Genomic DNA, 19537 nt, shown 5'->3' with positions numbered 1-19537 from the left:
AGGGTTAAAATAAAAGAACAGCACTTTGGAGTAATGCTGAGAATTGGGGCACACAGAAGAGCATTTACAGTGGATTACTAAGCTTCCCAATTCACCAAAGAGGTAAAGTCCAGCAATATAAGACTCCTTTGTAGCTAACTAAAAATACATTGTCAGTGGATTTGTCCAGTTTTATGTAGAAGCAATACTTCTTTCACCTGAACTAATACTAGTAGTCATATAAGCCCCTTATTGCCATGTGCTGCATTTTTTTTGTTAATCTTCAAGGATTTAGCTTCTTCGCCACATACCTCAGGGCACCAACTGATAAAGCTCTAACTCTCCATTTTTCCAGGACACCAGCAGTGCGGCCTTGCAAAAAATGAAAATCGCTCAAGAGATTTAAAGGGGAAATTTATTTTTAAAATCCTGACTTGAAGCAAAGAGGTGGATTTTTAAAAAGCTTATCTATAAAGAATCAGTTCAAATTTAAATTCTATCTTGGAACTCTTTCATGCATTCCAGCTTTAAAGTTTATCTTTTGACAGGGACTTTCTGCAAAGGTAATGGGCAGCTTTGTCAATATAATCTGTCCAAGGTTTTTTATTTTTTTATTCTTTTAATGTTAAACTCCTTTCATTAAAAAAAAAAAAAACACCATATATGTATACTAGCTAGGGTAGCAGCAAATTTAGCAAGTGCTAGTTCAGATTCCCATCTATGCCGGTATGTTAGAAAAAAACTCACAAATAGTACTGATGAAAGCTCAACAGAATAACCTAACATTTGGATGCTGAACTATGGCTGTAACCATCTTGTATTTCTCAGCAATTAAGGTCTTTACATTATTTCCATTTAGAAACACAGTCTAAGTAAACTCTGATAACTATGTAAAATATTAAACAGAGAGTCAGAAGATGTGCAGTTGTGGTTAAGTATAACAAGTGCCACCCCATGTAGACAGCTGAGACAGAATATGAGCTTTCCCGTCCGTGCTCAGAGTGTAGAGTCAGAAAGGCTGGGAGCTGGCCTTGGGTAAACTACAAATTTAAATATACTCATTTAAACATTAAGTTTCTTGTTTTCTCTTGGAACATACAGTTATGAGAAACAGGAAGGAAATATTTCCCTCCCCTTTATTGGGTTTATTTACAAAAAAAACCCTTCATTTCACGAATTAATTACAATAGCTGATGAGAAAAGACTTGGAATGAGACTACATTACTTTAAACAAAAGGGGAAAAGGATGAAAACCCTTCCTTAAAGGTACAAACCAATTAGATGATTTATCATTCTCTAAAGAACAAACCGTTTAAGTTTAATAAAAGATTATTTGGGGGCAAATCCTACAGGACTTAGGGATAAAGAAACATTAAAATTTTTAATTGTTCTGATTGCTAAAGTCATCAAAGTGTAAAGGATATCCCTTTCCTGCTCTTTAAAATATGGCAGTTCAACAGGTGCTCTCTAAGGTATCTCCAGGAACTAACATTTTATAAAATCATGATGTGCCCTTGCCATCAAGCATCAAACCATTCCTATCCCCCTCATTTGCATTTGTCACTTAGGTCACAAAAGCAGACTGAGGTAAGTGGCTGAGAAGGCCATTCTGGGCAGTAAAGGACACAGGCCTCGGGCAGACAGGCCTGGGCCCCCTCCCTCACTGGCTGCAGCAAGGTACTCGACCTTTCTATGCAGTTTTCTCAACTGTAAAACAGGAACCACTATACCAAACCCTCAGAGCTGTTGGGAGAATTAAATCATTGAATTCTGGCAAGGCCTGGAACCTGTAGGCACTCAAGAGGTGGTAGATGCTAACATCACTTACTATCGAGTTAGTTTATTCAGTAGCCAAAGTTCAAATAAAACAATTTCTCAACCAACAGGATAAAAAATGTTGAGAATCCTTTCTAGAATTTATGGGCTTTCCATTATCGACAACTCCCAATTATGCAGGGGTTGATCATCAACACTATTGGATATGTGTATGAAAATTCAGGAACTGTTGTAGTCCTCTACTCATCTTAATTAAATGACACAAACTGCTCTTCATTTATTGTTTTCTAAGAGAAGGCAGAAGAGAAAGCCTCTGAAGCCAGAATATTCTTCGAGAAGGTATGAAACTACTGTTTTTAAGCAGAGATAAGTTAAACTTTAGAATGCTGCTGTCTCTTCCTAGTTTTGAATGGGAGGAAGGAGACGGAGGAAGGAAGCAGAGGGTCTGCGAGGATGAGAGGTTGGTGAATAACGAGTAAGTGGCAGAGCTGGAATTTCCACCCTGGTCGGTGTGGCTGCCAAAGCCATGCTCCCTCAGCCAGCACTGAACTTACTTATCTACAGATGGTGGGTGATGTCAGCATTTTTGGGGTGAAACTCTACTGTGCCTTTCCAGATCATATTCGAATGTAAAAACAGATTCCCCACTTTGACAGATGGATTTTGGCTTACCTTCTATTTAAGAATATAGGTATAACCATCCAGTTCCACTAACATAAATTTAAAAATGCATTTATTTTTTCAAAATGATCCTCCCTCCAAAAATCACTTAAAAGAACAAGAGGGAATTGTAATTAAAGTAATCCTGTATACTCATCCAAACCCCAAAGATCCATGCAATATATACACCAAGCCACACAGAAACAAAAATTTTAATAAAACATTTTTAAAAATTTTACTTAATCCCAAATGTGACAGTATTAATAGCAATTTTAAACTGTTCTGAAATGTAATGTTAGATTTATCACTGCTACAACTATTATGGCTGTGACTGCAATTGGGTAATATAAGTGCTCTTAACATGTCTTTTTTTTTTTTTTAAGACAGGGTCTCACTCTGTTGCCCAAGCTGAAGTGCAGTGGTGCTATCCTCCTGCCTTAGCCTCCCAAGCAGCTGGGACTCCAGATGTGCAACACCATGCCTAGTTAATTTAAAAAATAGGTTTTTGTTTGTTTGTTTGTTTGTTTTTTTGGAGAGACAGTCTCACTACATTGCCTGGGCTGGTCTCAAATTCCTGGCCTCAGGTAATCCTCCTGCCTTGGCCTCCTAAAGTATTGGGAGCATGAGCCACTGCACCTGGCCATTAACATGTGTTTTATAAAAAGTTAATGTGGTTCTATTTTAAATAAGTGACAGTCTAGAGTCCCAACCCTGACTAGGTGTCTGACTGCCCACAAAGGGGAACTAAAAGCTTGCACAACTCACCACTCTCTGGATTTATCATCACTAATAGAAAAACAACTTGAACTTCTTATGGTGAGTTACCAACCAAATGATTTCACTTATCCCATTTTAACATAATATAGAAAAGTGTGGTAGTGAGGACCATAAATTATAGCATCTGACAGCCTGGATTGAAATTTTGGCTCCTGTTCAATCACTTACTAGATGTGTGATCTTGGGCAAGTCTATTAATCTCTCTAAGCCTTAGTTTCTCATCTTAAAGTGATAATAATTACAGCATCTATCTTAGAGGGTTGTGGTAAGGAATTAAAGTGCTTAGCATGGTGTTTGGCACATAGTAATTACTCAGTGTTAACTATGACTGTTTTGCTGTTTTTAGTGTTCTTATCATTATCTCTAAAGATGAAATACTTAAGGATTAAAGAAGCTCAAAAACTTGTCCTGGATCTTATTCCAGGTCTGCTGGATTCCAAAGCCCAAAGCTCCTTCTACCTACCATGCAAATTCCGTTTTAATTAATCACATCTTTATTGGTTCTTGGTATCGGCTTTATAAGCAGGTAAAATAAATGTGGAGATGGAAAAATTTAAACAAATGCTCTTGCTTGCCGATCTGGGTCAGTGTCTGGGAGAGTTGCTCTTGGTCAGGATGATGAGAAGGGAAAATGAGATTGTGGCCTTCATTCTTTTGGCTGAAAACATTTTCTTGGGGCAGCTTAGATATGTCTCACTTTAGTTTAACCTTTGGTGCCTTACTTCTGTAGATCTGTAGGAAAATTATTGGACCATATGGAACCGCATTTCAGGTGTATTTTTGTTTACTCATATGCCGTGGTGCTTGGGGGATTTAAACGGGGTTGAAGAAAGGGAAGTCTTAACATTTATGTTACTATCCCAATTTCTACTCCTTATCAATGGCATTTCCCTGGGTTGTCCTAACCTTTATCCTTTCCTATTTGTATCAAGGGCTAATATTCCAAAGAATGCCAAGGAGGTAGAATAATTTTTAAAACCTATTAATAGCTGACCTGCCCATATTAACACAGGCTAGCTGATACGGACCAATGGAGCAGCAATCTCCAGGTTCCTACATTTTATAGTTTGATTCAGAATGGAACACCCTCTCCATCTACTGACATTTATGCGTCAGATACGGTACTAAGCACACCCTGTATGTTCTCATTTAATCCTTATATAAATGACTTACCCATTTTACAAAAGTCAGGATCTGAACTCAGGTCTAATTCTATAGACATTACTATTTATTATTTATAAAGGTCTTATAAGATAGCTGAATTTTCTACATTTTTATCTTTTGCCATGTACCTGCTCCATAGCCCATCAAAACTGATCCAAGAACGTGTATCTTTCTCTCAGGTGGACTCTGTGCTTCGAGGGACTGAGCCTTTGCCTTCCACCAAGGTGGTCTGGGGGACTTTTCTTCCCTAAAGTCAGGTAGATGCTGTAGAAAGGCATGGGACTGCTGTTACAAACCTAATCTGATGGCTTCACTCAAATTCATAATGGCTGTTGAAACAACTCCACTGACTTTCCAAAGTGAAGATGGTGGTGACAGGAACAGTCCCCTGTTTGATTTACTGAGGGCTCAGCTGCCAAGTTACTAGGTACAAGAGGGATAAATGACTAACTGCTGTCAGGCAATATCTCTAACAACAAACACCTCACCATGTGAAGTCTCTCTGCAGTGTAACTGACCTGGCTCTTGCTAGCTGTGTCATCCTGATCTTGGACAAGTCACTCTCTCAGGCTCAGTTTCTCTTCCATAAATATCGATGATAATACCTGCTGGACCTATGTCACAGGTGTGTTAGGAGGAGAAAACAAGGTGTATGGATCTGCTTTAAAACCTGACAACTACTATATAGAAATTGCATAATAATATAATAAAATGATTTTTAAAATGGAAATAAGAGTTGGATTTCTGTGTCTTGTTAACTTGTCAATGTTCAGTTATTGATATCAGAATTCCCATTTCACTTTTTTATATTTTAGGATAGCCAAAGAGAACAAAGAAAGAATCAAGGTAGGCAGAAAAATGGGAGTTGCCATTACTGCTGTCAACTACACTCATATTTCTAGGTAAGTTTGAAGTTAAAAATACTCCGAATTTATTGGTAATATATCTGCTGCAGGTCAAATACATCAAATTTTATCATATGAACAAAATTACTGGGTATTATTTTGTGGCCAAGCTCAAAGAGGATAACTTTTAGAGGGCAGGGAAAGGATCATCAGGAGCTCTGGGGTGGCACTATGAAGAGATACTTTTTCAGAAAGTTTATGAGAAATTTTCAAATAACCCAGCCGGCTGCTGTAATCCAAGAAACCACAGACTGAAAAGCAAAGCCGGGTAAGCAGAGGTCACAGCCTGAGGACTGAGGCCCCATTGCCTACAAAACTGCAGGGTTTCTATCAGTTTCTCGGGCTGTATGCTATGAAATGAAGTCTGACTTACTGAGATGGTCAAACATTTCTGCCATGTGGGATTACTTTCTGCCCACTCACCAGGCTGCCAGATCAGCCTAGATACTCAGAAATGTGCCCTTATCTTATTAAAGCAGAAAACGGAAGGAATAAAAGATGCTACGGAAAGTTCTGTAGACAGGCATAATCCTAAACACATGCCAAAATGGCTCACCAAAAAGAAAACCAAGGCAGTGGTCCTTCCACGGGCCTTGCTGTCCTCTTAAAATAGTGCCGTGGTTTTGCATGCTTTTAGAAACATGGATGCTGCCTTTCTCAGTATATGGGTGCAAAACATAATGCAGGACACTTGATAATTCACATAAATATTATTCACAATTTAAGAACCCAGATTTGTTTTTTTTAAGCTGCCAGAGATCACTATAGCTAATAGAGAGTTTATAGTCTGTGATTAGATGCCTCTTAGGCTATGAATTTTTAACATCTGCTAGTGCGTTGAGGGCTTGATTACAGGTTTATGGGTTTTAGAATTAAAATCAAATTTTGTAACCTCATTATAAACATATTTCCACTTAAGTGATGGGTGATTTACACCCAGAATACAGATATAATTGTGGGCTTTGTTTACCTGTGTTTCTCACTAGGACTCTGTTCAGATAGGGCCAAAAATGAGAAACTGCTTACTTTTTCATGCTTGTGTTTCTCCTTCTCTTTTTCTCTCTTCTCTCGCTCTCTCTTCTCTTTCTCTCTTTCCTTCTCCTTCTTCTCCTTCTCCTTCTCTTTCTCCTTCTTTTTCTTCTTCTCCTTTTTGTCCTTTTTCTTTTCTTTCTCCTTCGGCTTCTCTTTCTCCTCAAACAGTTTTTCCGGAAGCACTGGCAACAAAGATGGCAGCATGGCCGGGACCCTGGAGGCTGTGGCAGGGCTGAACAAGGGCAGGGCCAACTCTTTTGGGGGCAACACCAGTGGGGGTGCTGGGGCTTTCATCTTATCTTCTCTGCCTTTATCTTTCACTTTTTCTTTCTCTCTCTTATCTTTATCTTTCTTGCCTTTCTCTCTATCTTTCTTCTTATCTTTATGCTTCTCTTTCTCCTTCCTCACAAGTCCATCTTTCAATTTCACTTTGGGATCAACATCTTCAAATTCTTTGATTTTAAACTTGTAGGGATCTGCCTCTTCCTCTTTAAGAAATTCCTTCCAGGGATACTTTGTTTCCCTGCCAGCTTCCTTGTCTTTCTCTTTCTCTTTCACTTTATCCTTCTCCTTACTTTTGTCCCTGTTCTTGTCTTTTTCCCTCTCCCTATCTCTCTGCTTTTCTTTCTTTTTCATTTTAGTCTTTAGTTCCTTTTTCAACTTCTTCTTTACCTCCACGGAGGAAGGCAGCTTGGTTTTCTCTTCATACACCTTGTGGAGAGGTTCGGGAGTGGGAGGAGACACTGACGGAGAAGAGATATAAGGAAAGTTGGGGGGCATATTTGAAGGTGTTCCCAGTTTTGCTTTACGTACAACCTCATCAATGGAGGCATCCATTGTCCATGAGTTATCGGAACTTGAGGTTCCACCGGAAAGAGGCAGAGGAGTGGATCCTGACTTTGTGAAATTGTTCGCGGAAGTGGAAGCTTTGGGAGTAGTACACTCCGGGCCTGAAATTCTCTTAGGGCTAGTAAAAATGTCTCCTTCAGATTCCGATCCAGAAGAAAATTCGAAAGGATCTGGCTCTCGCTCAGCACAGGCTCGTGCAATCACAGCATCGATAGAGGCCTCAATCGTTTTATCTGCTACCACAGCCTTTTTCGGCTGATTCTCACTGTTCAGTTTCCCAGCATCAGGGGGTGTCTGTATTTGTTTTACCTGGATAGTCTCTTTACTGATTTTTTCACTGAGTGTAGCTGAAGGAGTCCTGTTGGGCGTTTCAGGTCTCACAGGTGTTTGGGGAATATGAGTCGTGACCTTGGGGCTCTTGGGACTCTTGGGGCTCTTGGAACGTCCAGGTGATTTCTTTTCTTTGGATACAGTTTTTGGTGATCGAATAGGACTTCCGACCATTGCTGGTGACTGGGCGGTTTTAGGTGATTTAGTCTTCTGTCCTGGAGAGCTAGTTTTAGTCTTTGTTTTAGGTGTAAATGACTTTGTTTCTAATGGTTTTGCAGTTGGCATTTGTGATTTTGCAACTGGAGCCAACATTGGCGGCTCGGGTGAGGGAGGTGCCAAGTCTGTACTGTCCTGTACGTGGACTGGAGAAAGCATTGGTGGGATCTTTTGAGTATTTATTGAGCTGAGTGGCTCTCGAGCTTCCAATAACACAACATCTAGTGTGTCCCCTTTAGTGCTTAATAGTCGAGGCCGCTTCATGGCTGGCAGTTCTTCAGCTTCAGGACTATCCAGTGGTCTCTTGCCCAGGAAATTCTCATCATTAATAATTTCTTCCTCCTCCAATTCATCATCTTCTTCCAAGGGAACCTGCATGGCTTCTGCTGATGTGCCTCCATCAGTGGGCACCTGCTCTTCTTCTTCTTCTGGTAAAGGAAGAAAAAGGAAGAAAAAAATAAATATTATTGGAATGTAACAAAACCTAAGAAATAAAAACAATGCTTCAAACATGATTTCTTTTTTCTTTCTTTTTTATTATTATACTTTAAGTTCTAGGGTACATGGGCACAACATGCAGGTTTGTTACACAGGTATACATGTGCCCTGTTAATTTGCTGCACCCATCAACTCATCATTTACATTAGGTATTTCTCCTAACGCTATCCCTCCCCCAGCACCCGACCTCCCAACAGGCGCCGGTGTGTGATGTTCCCCTCCCCGTGTCCACGTGTTCTCATTGTTCAACTCCCACTTATGAGTGAGAACATGCGGCGTTCAAACATGATTTCTAAAAAAAAAAAAAAAAAGGAAATTATTGACAGTGTTTAAAAAGTAAAAAGTAAGTTAGTTTTCAAGGATCTTCCAAACATGTGTGCCATCATTCTTAAAAGAGTGGCAGTCAGTAACAGCAGATGTACAAATTGATCATTGTCCTTTCACATGGTCTGGCCCTAACCTCAGGATCTGGAAATTGCTCGGTATTTCCAGTTGGCCTTCTGTTGTTTACTGAATTAATTATTTTCCTAACCAGTAAACGCTGGTTTCTCTATCTCTCTCTCATGCACATAGAAGCACACGTGCGCACCCACACGCCCTCTAAAAAATCAAGAGATGGATTATTATAGGACTTAGTATGGATTATTATTATCAGGAATGACAGAAAGGTATTTTTAGGACTTTTATAACAAATTCATATACTACTTATGTCTTCTATTTTGCTTGCTTGATGTGAGCCACTTGGAGAGGGAGTATGGTGCAATGAAATACACTTGGTTTAGGCACTTGACAAATGGTTTTTCGGCTAGAGTTACGGCACTAGAGAGCAACCAGCCTTAGGGACTCTCTCAACCTCTCTGAGCCTGTTTCCTAATCTTTCAAAAAGGAGCCGATGTTACTTGCCCTGCCTACTTGGCTGAGTTTTTCTAAGATCAGATTATTTCTCCCAACACATTTTAACTAAGCATATAATGTACAATGATAAAGTCTAAAAGAGCCACTGAAATAAATCAGAAATAAATCATAACTAAAAGAGCTCACAGTTTAGTGCAGCAATAACGGATATGTCTAGCCCACAGAAAGTGATCAGTGCCACAGACAGATAAAGTGCTACAGCAGGTCAAAGGAGAGACAGATCTCAGCGAGGTCAAGCATGCGGAGGAGGCTTGATTAATTATGCAGCGTTTGGGATAGTTGGAGACTGGAAGTGGTGAAGTCCAGGACAAAGGGTCAGATGACAAAGAGATGAAGGTGAAACACGGGGAGTGCAAGAGAAACAGAAAATTATTTGTCTGGAAAGTAGAGTGCAAGGTGGGGAGCAGTAGGAAGCAGGTTTAGTAAAGTTGCATCCAGATCCTAGGACTTTTGAATTCCAGAAAAAGAAACATAATCTTTATTCTACTGGTAGTTTGGACCTAGAAGGATTTTAGACAACAGAGAAAAACGTGTGGGGTATGTGTTGGGAAAAGTCACACTGGCAGGAACATGCAGGATGGATGCGGGTGGGAGGTGATGTGTACTGAAGGAGAGCAATAACATGAGTTACTGAAGTGATGTGAGAGGCAGTAAGGGTCAGAGCTAGAACAGTGGAAACGATCAGGAAGCAGCAGAGGTGAAGGATATTCTGAGGATAGAATGGATAGAATCTGATAAATGATTAGGGTATAAGACTTGAGCAAGGACTCAAACACAATTTCAAAGCCTTGAGCCTGGTCAGGCATGGTGGCTCATGCCTGTAATGCCAACAACTTGGGAGGCCAAGGGAGTAGGATTACCTGAGCCCAGGAGTTTGAAACCAGCCTGGGCAACATAGTGAGACCCCATCTTTACCAAAAAATACAAAAATTAGCTGGGTGTTGTGGTGCGTGCCTGTAGTCCCAGCTACCTGGGAGACTGAGGTGCAAGGGTCATTTGAGCCCAGAAGGTTGAGGCTGCAATGAGCCATGATTGCGCCACTGCACCCCAGCCTGGGCAACAGAGCGAGACCCTATTTTTAAAGAAAAAAAAAGGGAAAGAAAGCTTTGAGCCTTGGTGAGTGATAAATGTAGTGATGAACAGAAACAGGAAATAAGGAAATAGAAAAGGACAATGATTATTAGCTCAATCCCTAGACACAGAGTTTGATGAACATTTAGTCTGCAATGCCTACTCGGCAGCTGAAATGTAATACAGATGATCAGAAAACAGGACAGAGTGCATGAGAGAAAGAGTGTTGTTGAGATAACTAAAGTCACCATGATGGATGATATGAACAAGGAAGAAACAAGAGGAAACAGGTTCAGGTATTTTGAGGAATACCTATATATAAAAAGAAGAGGAAGAAGAACTAAAGAAATACATGGAGGGTCAGATGTCAAAGAGATCAAGGGAGCAAGAGTTTTATGCAGAAGGCAGGTGAACAAAGCCAAATGCTTAAGAGGTCAACGAGGATGAGGCCAACAGCAGAAGCCATGCTGCAAAAGCATGAAGGATGCACAGATGGAGAACGCGTGAGATGATGCATGGGAAAGTACTTAGTAAATCATAAAGAACATCACAACCTCATCAATTATGCTACCGATTCGCGATAATGATGGCATCACCCACCAGGTCCCAAGTCAGGAACCTGGGGTCATTCTAGATTCTCTCCCATCTTCTCCGCCAGATCTGAATTGACAGCACAAGTTTTCAACTCTGTTTGCTTTCATGTGCTTTTCCCCTGCTTCTGTCTTGTTAATGTCAATATTCAGCACCTCTTCTCTGTATGGCTGCAAGGACCTTCTACCTAGTCTCGGCCTCCAGTGCAGCTTTCTCAGAACCATCTCTCACGTCGTCTTACGGTGATCTTCCGAACACGCAAATCTGAGCGTGTGGTTCCTCATCTTAAAAACCTTTCACTGCTTCCTTCAGAAGCAGTTTGTAAAAGGCATCCCTTGGAAATTGAGGGTTTGTAGAACCCCTTCTGCGGCTACTGCACAGTAGAAACGGCTGTTCTTTATTACACGGAAGAGTTATGCCTGGGGTTATCTATTTTACATGCAGAGCTTCCACAAAAGCTTTTGTTGTGAGGCTAAAACATGTTTGAAAATCACTATTCTAAAATACAAAAATCCTCTCCATCTGGGAAATTGGAGGAAAAAATAAAATATAAAAATCCAATTTCTCCAGTATGACTGACAAGGTGCTCCCTCTAAGCTAGGGAAGTAACCTCATCATTCACAGTGAGCCCCTGCGTGCTCTACCCATTCCAGCCATGCTAACTTATCTTCAATCCCCAAATACGTGGTCACACTCCTGTACCTCTGCACATGTGATTTCCCATGCCTGAAATGTCTTTTCCTTCCTAACATGTTGGCGACTTCTAAGGCTCTCAAGTATTACCTCTTCTGTAATGCCTTCTCTTAGCAACTAGAAATAACCACGTACTCCCTTTGGGGTCTACTGTGTTCCAGTTATACATGCAACAAAGAAAGCCTAGAATATTAACTATCCAGCTCTTTACAAAAAAAGTTTGCTGACCCCTGTCCTAGACCTACCACATTCAGCTCATCTAAACTTTTCCCTCCCTCCCTCGCTTTTGCTATCAGAATGACAAGGCGGACTTCAGATCTGCTCAACTGCCAACAGATAAACATGAGAAAATCAGAAAGAAGACAGCTTTAGGGTATTCTGAAAGTGAATGAACATTCACTTATTAATATTACATTTCTAAATTTCAAAGAACCTCCTCCTACTCCACAGAGGTTCATAAATCCCAATGATGCCAAAACAGAATGATAAAGGTTTGGCTTAGGCAGGATAACGGGTCTTTAGAGTATGTTATGGTGCATCCTGCTCTTCTAACTCTGGGGACTAATCTGGATATAGCTCAGCTCTAACAGTGTGTGTTCTCCAGGGAAGGCCTTATGGATACTGGGAGACCAGAGGGAAACTGCTCTACTCTAAGCATTCCCTAGAAAGGGACTACAGGGGATACCCAGGACTACTAGTAAGACAGTTTCAAGTCTTATGGATGTAAGGTCTGCTTTATAGTTAGAATAACTTGAAAATTTGGATTTTTCTGTATAGTAAGATATATTATTTTACTAATGTGCAATTCTATCAGATTAGAACTGGCAAAATGGCTACAAGATAGGCCTTTGAATGAAGGAAGAATGTGAGGCTTGGCTAGGAAAACTGGGATGGTTTCATACAACTACTTTAGAAAATATATTGGTTTACTTTGAATTTAGAGCTCAAATAACTCATGACGGTATCAAAAATTAATGATGGTTGTTTGTGTTTCAGTAAAAAAAAATTAACATTAAGCTTGATTTAAAGTAAGACTCCACAAGCTAGGTTTATTCTGTTTTCGTTATTTTGTTTTTTATTGTTTATTTTCACTTTTGTTTTTCAAGTTCCTACTGCAAAAATTTATATTCATTCCTTTATGTTACTTAATACTGCAAAAACTTGTATTCATTCCTTTATGTTATTTAAAGGAATAGAAATGAATTATAAAACTAAACCACTTCAAGTGTTGGTTTTAGGAATACTTAAAAATACAAACGTTTTAAAATAGATTTTTTTTTTAGAACCAACAAAGGTTTCTTATTTTTATTTGTTTAATTTACACTTTCTTATTTACTTAAGATTTTATAAGAAAGCTTCAATTGCAGCATCAAAATCAATTAAAATGAACAAAGGGCTTCGTCAGAAAAAAAAGCCTGAAACTTTTTTTTTTTTTTCTTTTTTTTGTGAGACGGAATCTCGTTCTGTCACCCAGGCTAGGGTGCAATGGCACCGTCTCGGCTCACTGCAAGCTCCGCCTCCTGGGTTCACGGCATTCTCCTGCCTCAGCCTCCCAAGTAGCTGAGACTACAGGCGCCCGTCACCACGCCCGGCTAATTTTGTGTGTGTGTATTTTTAGTAGAGACGGGGTTTTACCATGTTAGCCAGGATGGTCTCGATGTCCTGACCTTGTGATCCGCCCGCCTCGGCCTCCCAAAGTGCTGGGATTACAGGCGTGAGCCACCGTGCCCGGCCAAAAGCCTAAAACTTTTAATAAGAAAAGGAAAAAGTGTGAAGATACTTAAACAATTTTTAAAATTAGAAATGATCTGATACCTACCAGCAGGAATAAGTAACGCGCATGGAAGTTACGAAGCATAATAATCAGTGAATACCTGCGAGGCCATCGCCTGCTTCAGAAGAGCATGAGCAGGGCCCTCCCAATCCTGTGGCTCCTTTCCCATCCACCCCTGCTTTCTCCACTCCTACCCCAGCCCCCAGGGAACTACTACCTTGATCTTCAATCTGTTTCCTTTGTAGTTTTACCATATTTGTAGGTAGTTTGCTTGTTTTTGAACTTTACATAAATAATATGATACTATAATATTCTTTTTTTTTTTTAATTTTTACCCAACATTATGTTTCTGAGATTCACCCAGATTGAGGCAGGCAGCTGTAGTTCACTTATTTTCACTGCTGCAGAAATGTCCAATGGTAGCTAATCCATTCTCCTGGTATAAAAGTTTTCGACTTGAGTGAATATATTTTATTTTAAAAATATTAGAATTTTTAAAATTAAAACAAATAAATACAGTTGATCTAGCTTCTGCCTGCTCAAATGCAGACTTGGTTGATGGTTACACATAATGAGTATCTGGCTTTTTACTACATGAATAATTTTAATTCTATGTTTTAAGTGTTTGGAATAAGATAAATGTGTAATGGCTATTGAACTGTTTAGCCTCTACCACTGGTAAAGGTGAATTTCAGTTTCATAATAATTGAATGGCAACAAAGTATTCTTTGCATGCATGTGTATAATGAACATCATTTATTAATAATCTGTAAAATATCCTACAAATGTCTTAAAAATATTTTCCTATACTAATCTGTGGAAGCCTGTGTATTATAAAACTGCAAATTTGGTCAGCATAAGCTTAATATTACAAGATATCTAATCTTGATATGTTATTGCAAAAATAATAAAAAAAAATTTGGGTCACAGGCCCTTTCTACTTTAACACAAATATAGACATAATAATAATAATAGCTGTGTTCCAACATCGAGAGAGAGAGAGAGAGAGAGAGAGCGCGCTAGAGAGAGCGTGAGACAGACAGCATGTGTATATATGAAATATTTCAAAGATTTTTATTTCCAGAGAACTAAGAACTCATTTTCTGTTATTTTAGTGTTCTGAAACGGGAGAAAAGGACTCTTCTGTATATATGTGAGAAACAAATATTGAAAAAAAAATTTAAAAAATTGATTGTTAGTTGTAAGTTTTCACACAAGTTCACCTTCTTGGCGCATTAGTTCATTGATCAACAAGACCAGTTCTTTAACACCATTTATCTTGAGAGCATTCTGAAAATTAATCACTAAAGGTAAGTATTCAAACTTCTAAATAATAATACCCATCAATAATAGAGATATGCCTTGGAAAGTTAACCTTGTAACCCTTTTGAGAAGATTAAAAAAACAAAAAACAATTCTCCTCCCCGCAATCTCTGTAAAACCAATAGCAGCACACATCCAGGGTTAGCATCTGTGGGTGATGCGAATTCACCTCAGCCGTCTGCCCTAATCGCCCCATCGCTCCATGAAAGCAATCCAGGGCTGTTGGGGAAGCTTTGAAGGACAGTGGGTATTTAACTAAGGAAAGGTAGTTCTGGATAGGTATTAATGCTCATGTCCCTAAAGGCATAGTAAGGATTATTCACAAAAGTGATGTCACCTTTTCTGCTTGTGCTAAAGTTTGGTTAAAGTTGATAGTGATATGACTTTTGATTTGCTTTTCCCATGTGTGAGAATGTATTGAAAATTATGTGTTATAATTGATTAAACTGTCATTCATCAAAGAATCCCATAAATTATTATATAACCCCTATAGTTCTAGTAGAAAAAAGACACTAACAACAACAACAAAAAAACTAAAGACATGAAGAATCACACCTAAAACAGTGTGGTAATACCTATTTTCAAAAAAATCTTAACTAAAATTCATGTCCCCTCTTAACAACCCTATTTTTTCATGTTTTTCACACAGTCACTAAAATGTGAATGCTATAATTCAAATAAGAAATGGCCACAGTAAGAAGGAACTCCTCATTCTGCCAAATGTTTTGCATGTCTGGTATGCCTTTTTCACCAGTCCAAAAACGGAAATGATGTGAAATCATGAATGACTCAGCACAAATTCATCACCACAGCTAGAGATTCACTTTTAGACAGATATTTAATTGGTAGCTGGGTATCTGATCATAATGTATACAAAAATAGGGAGACAGAGATGCTTTCTAAGATATCTTCTTATTTAAACAATCAATGGTTCCAGGTCAACATTTGACTGTAAAATTATTTTAAAATTATTATTATTTTTTGAGATGGAGTCTCACTCTGTTGCCCAGGCTGGAGTGCAGTGGCACGATTCCGGTTCACTGCAACCTCCACCTCCCGGGGTCAAGCGATTCTCCTGCCTCAGCCTCCCGAGTAGCTGGGATTACAGGCACGTGCCACTATGTCTGGCTAACTCTTGTGTTTTTAGTAGAGACGAGATTTCACTATGCTGGCAGGCTGCTCTCAAACTCCTGACCTCGTGATCTGCCCGCCTCGGCCCCCCAAAGTGCTGGGATTACAGGCGTGAGACACCGCGCCCGGCCTATTTTTTAATTTTTAAATTTGAAATAATTTCAAACGTAGAAAAGTTGTAAGAATACTACAAAGAATTCATGAATACCCTATAACCCGATGCACTAATTAACATATGTATTATATAACTACATCTATTAATATAATTACATAAATATAGTATAATTTTGGGAAACTTTGAGAATAAGTTGTAGACATCATGATCCTTTACCCTAAAAGCATCAGAGTGTGACTGCAGAACAATTGTCAAATTCCTTTTAATCACATAAAAGCAACAAAATGTATCCATATTAATCCCTATCTTTCAAAAGCTTTACAAATGTTGATGGGAGCAGGACACCACAAACTCCATTTCAATTTTCCTTCATTAATAACACAAACAAATAATCCACACTCCCTACATTCTCCTGAGGAATAATGAGAAAAACATGCTTATTTTCTAAACTTCTCAGACAAAAACAGAACAAGGCAATAAGGTCTGAACACACCAAAAGGATTTTTGGGAGGTTAATTCTAAGCTACTATAAATATTGACTTAGAACAAAATATCTTTTTAACTAGAATAGTAAATGCCTTTAAAGAAACACTATAATCTAAAAAGTTCATAGACATTAGGAAATAAAGGGAAATTGTTTGCACATGGCATAGAAGCTTTTTATCTGACTAACTACACAGACGCATGCAACTTTAAAATTCAGTGGCATGTTCTCCAACTAAGCAGAAAATATGCTTGTATTCTTAAACTTTAAGCAAAGGAACAACAAAATGCTATCTGCATATATTTCATCAAAAATTAAACGTATTTAAAGCTAGACTTCTTATGATTGGTTAAAAGTGTACACACAATCTTGTGTCAGAATCTGTAAATGAAAAATGTATGCAGATGTAGAAATTAATTTCTACAATGATGCACAAACTTTCCTATTAGTCCATACATGTCACTGTTTTTATAATAGATTCCTCTTTTACTAGCAAATGAAAGGATCATTTAAATGAATGCTTAGACAGCATGGGAGAGGTGGGGCAGAGAGGTTGAAAAACAAAAAAGCATACTTTTTTCAAAAAATACCTTTCTATTCGTCTGAATTTAGGTATATTTATTGTAACCAGTTCCTTGAAGTGACTCAATGCCACTAAAACTCATTCATTAACATATGGAGTGCACTCTGAATCTCACTATGGAGAGCTCTGTGTTAACTGGGACTAATTTATTCATTCACCTATGGAGTGCACTCTAAATCTCACTATGGAGAGCTCTGTGTTAACTGGGACTAATTCATTCATTCACCTATGGAGTGCACTCTAAATCTCACTATGGAGAGCTCGTGTTAACTAGGACTAATTCACTCATTCGCCTATGGAGTGTACTCTGAATCTCACTATAGAGAGCTCTGTGTTAACTAGGACTAATCCACTCATTCACCTATGGAGTGCACTCTGAATCTCACTATGGAGAGCTCTGTGTTAACTAGGACTAATCCACTCATTCACCTATGGAGTGCACTCTGAATCTCACTATGGAGAGCTCTGTGTTAACTAGGACTAATCCACTCATTCGCCTATGGAGTGCACTCTTGAGTCTCACTATGGAGAGCTCTGTGTTAACTAGAACTAATTCATTCATTTGCCTATGATGTGCACTCTGAATCTCACTATGGAAAGTTCTGTGTTAACTAGGACTACAAAGACAAGACATGATTGGCCGTCCTTAATCAAACACATTTTATGGCCATCAGTTCACATAGTAGGCAGGAATCTGCACAAGGTACACACGGAGCCACATCAAGGGGTATGAAGGCAGGAATGGAAATGTTGGCTGGGCAGGGAACCTAACTGAAATGACACCTGGGATCGGTTCACAGAGCCAAGTTCAACCCAGCACAGCCCATTTCACCTCCCAAGACCTAAGTTTTCCAATCTGTAAAGTGTGAATACTGACATCTGACCTCCTCCAAGAGATGAAGATCTTTATTATTAGGGCCATCTCTACATGTAGTTGGCCGTGTGTGGGATGATCTAAAGGGCAGGACAGAGCTACTACTGCCCCTAAATATCTCACTGACCAACAAGCAACAGTTCCTGAAACTCTACCACTTGATTTATGTGTCTGGGTAAAGGCAGTATCTTTAAAATGTTGCTGTGAAAATATTTTTAAGACCATGAAACTAACAAATGAACAACTCTATCCTACTTTTTGAAGTGAGAAGACTGGGAAAATGGAACCGAAGTGAAACAACGTGATGGAATGTTGAGGATTAGGTGAGTGTAGAACACAGGGTATTACTACCAGGAAGGTCAGGGTCAGGCCCAGCTGGGAAGCTGCTGTGAGGAGAAGAGGTTGGGGCAGTCAGGAAATAATAGGAAAACAGGCACTCGATGCTGGGAAGGAAAAGAAGGGCATGACGTCAAAAACAATCATAATCCACTTCATCATTATATCTTCTAGTACTAAATGAGGCTAAAAAATAATTCCATTGACATCTCCTTATAAAATATTTTAAAATTGTCCTGTCTATAATGTAACAGAAATTAGACCCTTAAAACACAACTCAACATGTGTAAGTGGGTATGTATTTTTAAAATAAACCTGTTTACTTAAAAAATGAAATTACTAGCAAAGACAAGACAATTAGGCAATGACAATTCATACATTACAACCAATCAATAACACAAGAAATTAATAGCAGAGTGAATATGATGCATTATAAATACCTAGATACACAGTGACCTGTAAAAAAGCACTATTTCACTAACATTCTGCACAATAAAAAACTAAAATGCTATATAAGCAAGCCAACCTGAAATGACACCTAGTATTATAAATGGCCTAATCTATATGTTAATACTGTTGTATCACATAACTGCAGCAAGACTAAGATAACAATATGACTTTGGGGTTTCTATGGCTACATCCTGGGCTAACGTGCCCGAAAGGGCCGGCTGCTGACACCACACAAGCATTCTGAGTGCTTCTTTTTGGTTATTTATGATATGATTTATGATAACGACAACATCTCCTATTTTCTCTCCTCCTCAGATACAATAAATTGCTATCGTTAATCACTCTTCTTGGTTCAACTATGATTACAATAGCATAATAGGGCCTGGCTATGGTAATATTGTGGATTTTTTTTTTGCAAGAAATAAATACAAGTAGATCTCTTCAGACAATGTCAATATCTCTAATATTTTAATCATCTTCCTTTAAGTCTTTCAGGATAAATTCTGTTACAACTAAGATTCCATATCCAGGATGTAGGCCCTTTGTGCAAATCAAATTTATAATCAAACACCACACATTCACAAATCACTATCATCATGATTTTCCTAGACTTAAAATAGTAAGACTATGCACGGGATACAGTTTATTTTACAGACAATAGTATTGTTCTGTAGGGATGAAACTAATCTCATCGCAATTCCTTTCCCCACCCCAGGAATAAGACAAATTAGGCAAATTAGCCAGTTATCTATCAGAAAGCGAAACAGTAGAAACAGAATAAAAACCCTACAATCATAGAGACATGTATCATGTGCCTCTGCCAATTATTGGCTATGTGGTTCCTTCATCCTTCTGAACTTCAGTTTCCTCTTAATGCCAGTTTGGGTTAACAGAAAGTACTACCTCTTTGGCTTTTGAGTAACAGTAAGACAAAGTATGTAAAAAATGAGTTTGTATGTAAACGACTTAGTATGAGAAGTACGAGTCAGACTGTAAAAATGAACAGACATT

The 19537-nt window shown here is 38.8% G+C and overlaps 1 protein-coding gene across 4 annotated transcripts in view; it reads right to left on the bottom strand.

The window, feature by feature from the left end:
• TAF3 (TATA-box binding protein associated factor 3) overlaps positions 1-19537 on the bottom strand; it is a 199410-nt gene that overhangs the window by 46689 nt on the left and 133184 nt on the right. For 2 of the 4 annotated variants that reach the window (XM_031015617.3, XM_055353756.2), the window contains one exon: positions 6288-8116. In XM_031015617.3, the coding sequence (XP_030871477.1) occupies positions 6288-8116 (1829 nt within the window). Of the gene's footprint in view, positions 1-4874; positions 4971-6287; positions 8117-19537 lie in introns of all 4 variants that reach the window. The other 2 variants (XR_008669188.2, XM_031015618.3) reach the window with 2 other exon arrangements.

Source organism: Gorilla gorilla, chromosome 8 (genome assembly GCF_029281585.2).
Source record: "Gorilla gorilla gorilla isolate KB3781 chromosome 8, NHGRI_mGorGor1-v2.1_pri, whole genome shotgun sequence".
Taxonomy (NCBI): domain Eukaryota; kingdom Metazoa; phylum Chordata; class Mammalia; order Primates; family Hominidae; genus Gorilla; species Gorilla gorilla.
The sequence above is the reverse complement of the archived record's forward strand: the minus strand, read 5'-3'. Positions and strand labels throughout refer to the sequence as shown.